This window comes from Buceros rhinoceros, unplaced genomic scaffold, assembly GCF_000710305.1.
Source record: "Buceros rhinoceros silvestris isolate BGI_N320 unplaced genomic scaffold, ASM71030v1 scaffold19608, whole genome shotgun sequence".
Classification (NCBI taxonomy): domain Eukaryota; kingdom Metazoa; phylum Chordata; class Aves; order Bucerotiformes; family Bucerotidae; genus Buceros; species Buceros rhinoceros.
The window spans coordinates 1-8080 of record NW_010428864.1 but is presented as its reverse complement, the minus strand read 5'-3'; the positions used below and the strand labels follow the sequence as shown (position 1 = coordinate 8080).

Genomic DNA, 8080 nt, shown 5'->3' with positions numbered 1-8080 from the left:
TTTATGCTGTGTTTGCTCATTTTAAATATAAAAGATTAGGATCACTGCCTGACAACCAAAAATGCAGACCATATAACTCTCTTTCAAAAGAAGGTAAGACATTTGCAATATAGAAGAGTGTGGAAGTACCTTTCTAATATTAATCTTCCTATACGCAGAATTACAACAGGGATGCCAAGCAATTGGGTAAAGAAGGTCAATTACTAAACTACAGTGTGTCATTTAAGGCAGGATCCACCCTGGGAAAGGATTTCAGAACCTTTGTTCCTGATGCAAGTTGTTGCATTACAAATTTTAAGGAAGCTTTCCCTCTTCGGGCTGATGGACTAGGGCAAAGGTAGTGTACATTGAAATGTGTATTTCTCCTTAACCTGATCTAAACACCTTTCTTATTTTGCAGTATGAACATAAAAAGTGAGGTAGGGATACAGAGAACTAACCAGAAAGATACAGAAAGACTCAGAAAGCACCATACAAATTGCAGAAAATAATTGATTCACTTGACTGTATTTGCTTGAGGTATGTTACAACTAACAAGCACAGTCCACAAGCTAGTTAGTCCACAACTAACTAGCATCCTACAATGACAGGTTCTGAGGGCCTTTATATGCACTTTTAAACACCCTACACTTGAGGACAGCTTATTTGCTTCTGAACAAGCATCAATTTCAGCCACAAAAATATGATTTTGATATTTGGAGAAATTATAGCAGCTGAAGTAAATGTTCATACTTTCTCCATTATTTAAACAGTCAAGAGCTGTTTTTTTTCCATTTGAAGAAGTACTATAGCTCAGTTAATTTTTGTGTTTCAAATGCACATGAACTATATGCTTAGTGGTGTCATAAGCAAAAAGTGAGATCCTGCTTTCTAAGAGGAAAGGGCTCAACAGTGGCTGTATGTGTGCAGCAGAATTAGGTAAGTCATGGCCTTCCAGGAATAAAGGCAATCATTGTCCCTTGAAGAAAGTAGACAGCTGGGAAACTGAATTCTGCTCACTACAGCAGGTATATATTTAACTTCACTGAACTGCCTAGAGTTGCATTAATGAATCCATCTGAAGAACTCAATTAGGTCTTCCTGTCTAGACTTGAGAAGTAAATAAATATTACCTAATGCATGATATTCAATACAAGGAAAACAATTACATTTATACACACTTGCTGCAAGGCAGGGATACCTCCTCTGCCCATATTTTGGGTTGACATCTGTATTTCGTTTAGTCTGCACCTCATTACATTGACTGCCTACTCCTTCTAATCAGCTGCATGATTGAAACACTGATGGCAATTGAAGTCTGTCTTCCAGAACAGACCTAATTCAGTTATATGAAGATTAATCCAAACAAGCAATTTAACTCTTGCTTGCTGGTGTGTCAGAACAGTTGCCTGAAGACTGTTATGTGTCTTACATGACCAGGTGCTATGTAATATCTAGAGAGAAATAAGTCTAGCCTGCAAGTAGTCAGTTGCCCACTCTGCATCGAGTCATGAGTCTTCAATAATCCCATCTATTTGCATAGTTTAACTGACAAATGGCATTACCTACAGTTTAGGAAAGCAACTGCTCTAATATGCATATACTTATTAGCAGTGGGATTGGACTACAGCAGCAGGGCATCCCTACATTGTCCTCAGCTGTTTTGACCTACTTTAGAGAACCTACAGTGTATTATAAATGGTATTTGGTCTTAGTAATGATTGTGGTTGTCTAAAGTTACCAGCTTGCTAGAATAAGCCATAGCTGATACTAAGTCAGCCTTTAATCTTCCTACCATTTTGATTTTACTTTACTGGGGTTACCATTTAACAAAGAGTAGAAGTACATATAGAATGGAGCACAACAGCAGGCATAGGTATGGACAATTCATTCTACGATTGAGGTGTCAGGATACTCCAGCCCCTTGGTGAGTAAGAGCAATGCTTCCACAGCAGGTGAAAGAAGTTTATACTGCTTGTTATCACAGCTGCTGTCCACTGAGTATCACCCAGAAGTAAGGACTTCTTTTCAGTTGGTGTAAAACATTAGTATCTGTTCTGGGACATGGTGTCTTGCAGAGATTCTAACTTTTGTTTTTAGCCCCTAGGACAAAAACCAAGTGTCAAGGTCCACATCATTACTCTGCAAGCTCCATCAGCAGTTGCTTTAGGGTTGGTGCTATAATTAGCAGCAGCATTGTGGTGCTTGTGACAAGTGTGCACAGACATAGACAAATTGCTCAGTATTAGAGCCTGTCATTCCTGGCATTCATATTCTGACCTGTAGCAGACTTTAAAATGGCACAAGGAAAGCAGAACTGCAAGATTTTTAGTAACGTAAAGCAAAGCATGTTAACTTGTGTTAAAAAAATGGAGAATAATGTTTCAGATTTCCATTCTCTTTATTGCCAACAGATTTATATTTAAAATGCCAAGGTCCAAAAAAAAAAGCCATGTAATAAATACTTCACTTTAGGCTGTAATAAATAAAAAAATTTATTAACAAGGAATGCACTTTGCCAGCCACAAGTGTGGGTATTTTCGAAAAATAAGAGGAAAAAAGTATGGCCATAGTTCACAGTTAAGCAGCCAGAAGCTGCTTATTACAGCTATTCCACAACAATGGAGCTCCCCCTTCCCTCCCTTTCCAGATGCATATTCACAGTTTAACTCCATTAGAAATGCTCTCTTACAGAGCAAGCAGTCACACTCTGCTCAGAGTTCAAGTCAAAAAAAAAAAATCCTTAACACACACACACACAAAGCAAGGAAAACTATGGTCCGAAGAACTCCTTGTTACACCATTTTAGTCCAATGGTAGCTTTAGGTTTCTAATAGATGTGTGCCCAGCACACTAGGACAGTCAAGTTTTCGTACCACCACACATCCATCATCAACATACTAGTTACTCCACTATATCCCCACTGTAGATTTCACAGTGAACAAGAGGGTCCATTTGGTTCAACTGAGTCAGTCCCTTCAGTTACATCGCTGCAGCAGCATGTTCAGAGCATATTCCATTCTGTGTTTTAGTTCCAATGAGCATCCAGAAACCAGAAGAGTTGTCAGACGAAATGTTGTAGAAATCCTCTCCTCATTGATGTAGGTAAGGAGATACTCCTCACTCTGATTGCAAATAATGATTTTTGTGTGATCGTGATAGAAATTCACCTATAAAAGAAAAGCAAGTTCCTTTGTATACTTTCTCCTCTCAAGTTTCTGGTACTTAGCTAGTTTTACTGCAATAAAGTATTTTAGAAACATTTTCTCCAGTGAGACTACCAAACTTACTTGAAATGTGCCATCATTGAAAAGCATCATTAATGCTTTATCAGATTTAAGCCACTGTAAGAGGTAAAGCCTGGGCCTGCGTACATCTGTTAGACTGGGCAAATCTCCTCCCTGGAAAACGGGAACAGACACCGAGTTAAGCAATCAGTTCACACTTAGCATATTTTTACAGCTCAAGATCCAGACAGTGCTGAACTTACATCCATCAGGTTCTCTTCCATGTAGTGAGAAAAATACTTCAGTATAGTTACTTGGCTAATGAACTGCTCAGGAGCCTCTGTAGCTGCAAAGACAGAGCACTGGCCTAGCTCAGCATAGTAGTGGACTGTCCTGTAAGAGCAGAAAGAGAGGAAGATAGAGATGAGATAAAAGTGTTTCATGTTTAAACCACCTTAGTGAGCTGTCAGTTTTGTAATAATTCTTACTTTTTGTCTGGCAGAAGGCTCATATGTGCCCCATTGTTGAAAAGGACACCAACAGTATGATCTGACAGCTGGTACCCAAAGCCATACTTGTTAGAGTAGTCCACCCATTTTGTAACCCACTGGAAGGATGCTGTCATCTGTTCTTTGGGAATGCTGTCTGCTTCTGGCATGTTCTCCAGACATCCCCTCAATACTCTTGCAACTGTGTCAGCAACACTTCCCATGGTACTGTCTTCCAGGCCTGAAAGAGAAAGATTAGACTGAGAAGAGCACAAAGAGAGCAGGTTTTCATTCCAAACCTTTCAGTTACCTACACTGTAATTTTAAGAAGTTTAGCCTTTATGGCTTTCCAGTTTTAATTCTTTCAAAATATTGGCTGTAAAATTTAGAGTATCAAAAATAGGGAGTAGAGAGAAAAGCAGCTGATCATTTCAAGATCTTAAGTCTGAGACACGAAGAAAGTAAAGGTGGGATATAAATTAGATTGCATTTTGCTGCACTTACATTCGCTGCTACTGCTGCAGCTTCCCAAAGTTCCTCTGACTATCATTCGTATAGAGTCTCCAATCTGCTTCGTTTCTGGCAATGCTCCCGGCTTTGCCACTGTTGTGATAAGAGGCTGGATCTCCTAGAAGAAATGTCAGACATGTAAACATCAAACATAACACAAGCCAAGGCTTATACACAAGTTTTGCATGGCTCTCCTGTTTCTCAACAAATGAGAATTCTAGGGGAAACTGGTATTAATGTTTCCAACAAGTACAAAGTGCTGCTGTTAAACAGAGCTTAAAGAAGCACACCAGGTTTTTCCATTCCTTAGATCTTCAATTTGCATCTTACACACTTAATCAGTCCTCTGTTCTCCTGCCCTAGCAAGAGAACAGCTGTGTGCAGGTCTGAACACCAAATGTTAAGAGTTAGATCTCAGCAATTTATTCTGTAAGAAGTTTTAGTTAATCATGAAGTGAAGCCCTGCGTTTGGAATATTGGGAAAGAGCACCTGGCAGACAAGTTACCACACAGACAACAATGGAGTCTAGGCAGATACTATAATTACTAAAAACCAAAATTGATAGTCTCCCTACAAAGGCTACCATACTTTGGTGAATCTTGGTTAAGCCCTCTTAAAGCAACTCTACTAATCATTTAAGCTTGATTATGCAGAGTACAGCCCTGGCTCTGATATCCAAGTCAAATATAATTCGATTATAGCTACTCCACCCAACTGTTATTGGATTTGTATTGAACAGCACTTGCTTTTACCTCATCTGTTCTGTGTTTGTGAGGCTGCTGGGTTATCGATGTCTTTTTCAAATCATGCCTGAGCTTGTAGATTTCTTCATCTTCTTTAGCTAGTCTGTCTGTAATACAAAAAAAATACTTAACTCTGCATCGGAAAGTGCTCCTCAATTACAGAAAGCATAACAAGTAGCTGCAGAAAGCACATTGGCAGGCTCAGAAGAAGCTACTGGAGGGAAACAGTCTCCAAGAGCAGTGGTGCTATTCTGCATAGATCACTACAAGACTAAACTTTAATAGACATTACAGACTACGAGATGGATAACAGAGATAGTATGCCAATAAGACGCATTTACTTATGTAAGTTGGCGTAGGTGGTAGCCTACCATTTATACCTTTTGATAAAGAGATCAAAACCAACTCAGGGAAGCTCTGAGACAAACAAGTGCTCCACTGCTATCTCATAGTTGTACATTACTAGCATGGCACTGATGGCATAGAGATAAGTTTCAAGTGTAGCTACAATCCACTTACTATGTGTGTCAAAGTATCTGGCTTTGTCCTTTTTACCACCAAAGAGAGCAGCAGCTGCTTTTTTGAAGAAATTTTTAGCAGGACTTGACAAATGGAAATCAGGAACAGTATGACAACAGCTAGCAGAAAGTCTGTCAGGTGTAAAGCCCTGTGGAAATGAGATATGAAAAATAATTTTTAGACCACAGAGTATATTTAGGGTGGCTATTTTTTCAGCCAGAACACTAGACAGTACAAACCTGTAGGAAAAATTCATGTCGAATTATTTCATCTAAACTGGGCCGGTCTTCAGGATTTTTTGACAACATGCTAGCTATCAAGTGTTTTGCAGGTGCCAAGAGAGATGAAGGCAGGCTGTATCTTGCTTCCCTTATACATCTGTATGTTTCCTTAAGATTCGTGGTCTCAAATGGGGGTCTTCCCAACAGCATTGTGTACCTATTTAAAAGCAAAGGAAACCAATTTTATTTATTTTACACACCCACAATACTTATCTACAAGTACTGAAAAGGTTTTATCTCCCAGCACAAAGGAGAATTTCTGTGCTTGGGCTACACATGTATAAAGGAAAGCAAAGTGATGCAGTACTGCATCCCCTTTGAACTCTTAAAAGCCCAAGCCCATGATAGAAATATTTCATTTCAAAGGCAGTGAAGTACTTACATTACACAGCCTAAGGCCCAGATGTCAGATTCACAGCCGTGCCCTTGTTTGTTGAGGACTTCTGGAGAAAGGTAATTTGGTGTGCCACATATTGTTCTGCAATTCAAAGAGGCCACAGAGCCAGTTAGTATTTCAGATAGAAAGAGGAGAGAAGCTATTTTTCATAGGACAGGTTTTCCTCTCAAGCTCAGACAAGAATTTAGAGACTCCTAAAGTGGAGCTGTATGAACATTAATAGGGCAGATGTGTTTCATGGTGTCATCGTGAGACAGAAACAGCAGATCTGTATCTGCATTATCTGTTAGTCAGGTGCCCTGCCTCTGGCATTTGCTATTATTCAAATGCTCAGAGGAAAGCAGAAGTCAAAACACAGCAGCCTGTTTTCTAGAAGGGGAAATCCTGATCCCAGAAGCAATTACCTTTTGCTAAGGAACAGGATTTCTCATTTCTAAATGAATTGGTTTTAATTTACTCTAGACTTTGTATTTTTCTGGCGCTCCTACCTCCTCCTGTGCTCCAGTGGTTCCAGCCTAGCTGCCAAGCCAAAGTCACCTAGTTTCAGTTCCATGTTCTCATTAATGAAGAAGTTACCTAGCAGACAAAGAAATTCCAGTTAAGTATTTTTCTTGCAAGGTAGGAATGCATTTGCCACAGGTGCTGAATCATACTTTGTTCAAAGCCAGAGTTAGCCACTTTTTTTTTTAAGTAAGTATGCTTAATGTCATCCCTGAAGCACTCCAAGTTTCTACGGTAAAGACAGACTGCGCTGATTTTATTGATTAAGCTATCACCATAAAAGCACGAATTGGTGCTAAAATGCTGACAGGGCTGGAGGAGTGTATTTTGAAGTTGGTGAGGTGCAGAACTTACCTAGTTTAAGATCCCTGTGCAAGATTTCCTGTTCATGAAGATACTTTAGCCCTGACACAATTTGCCTGAGGTAGTATCGTACTTCTGGTTCTGTCAATACCTTCCTGGCTTTTAAGATGTGAGCCATTGACTGCAGAGGACAAACAAAGGCAAAAATGGCACTGAGCATTCACATCAAGTTTCACCTTAAGCATAAGCAAATGAATGCACAGAGAAATGACAACTAAAGAAGCCACAAAAAATATCTGTAGCACATCACACATTTAAATTAGTTGCAGATTCCAGGTAGGTAAATACTGGATTTCTCCCAGTTGATGCTCACCCTTCTACTGCAGTACTCCAGAAGAATGTAAATATTCTCTCTGTCTTCAAAGTAGTGGTAAAACTGCACAACATGTCTATGATTAAGCATTCTGTGCAGCTCAATCTCTTTATCGATCTGAAGAGACAAGAGGGGAAAAAAGTGTCATTAGCCTTGCGTCCACAAGGTTGAGCAGACGGCTCTATGAGAACCATTTCGGGAAAAGGGCTGGGCAATTCAGCACACAAAGAGAGTTTGAGGAGACAAAAAAAAAAGTCATTCATGAACACACACCTTTTCCCTTTGATGAGGTTTTGCTACTCTGCTGTGAGGAATGATTTTTGCAGCATAAACTTTATTTGTTGTCATATCTGTCATCTCGTAACACTTGGCGAATCCACCCTAGAGAGACACACGAGAAAAAGGCAATTATAGCAGGTATGAAAGAAGTCTCACACTTAGTCATTCATCAGCTCATGTATTAGTCAAGGAACGCAGCTTCCTTTACACAGGACAATGTGGTAAAAGGCAGGTCTTAGGTTTATTGCCTATCGGTAGGTTGGTGGCTCCCCTCCGCCCCGCATGCAACATCAAAGTCATTTCTGCAGGCTTGCCCGAGCTGAAGGCACGATTTCACTTATATTTAGAAGCAAGCAGGAATTGCTCGAACACACTGCGTCTGCACCAGTGCAGCGCGAGGGCAAATCCCACTCCGGGCAGGGCGGTGGGCGGCGATGCGGCGCACTCCAGCATCCCCCTTGGGGAAAACAGCCCCGCAG

At 40.2% G+C, this 8080-nt stretch overlaps 1 protein-coding gene across 1 annotated transcript; it reads right to left on the bottom strand.

The window, feature by feature from the left end:
- Positions 1-2361: 2361 nt before the first annotated feature.
- Positions 2362-7699, bottom strand: PLK2 (polo-like kinase 2). Its single transcript, XM_010142441.1, has 13 exons — positions 7596-7699; positions 7323-7439; positions 7001-7130; positions 6634-6721; positions 6131-6226; positions 5707-5905; positions 5468-5615; positions 4958-5055; positions 4199-4322; positions 3695-3935; positions 3470-3599; positions 3270-3380; positions 2362-3149 (listed from the first exon to the last, which is right to left on the bottom strand). Exons 1-13 carry the CDS (start codon positions 7677-7679, stop codon positions 2958-2960), a joined length of 1758 nt encoding a protein of 585 aa, XP_010140743.1. The 5' UTR covers positions 7680-7699; the 3' UTR covers positions 2362-2957.
- Positions 7700-8080: the final 381 nt, after the last annotated feature.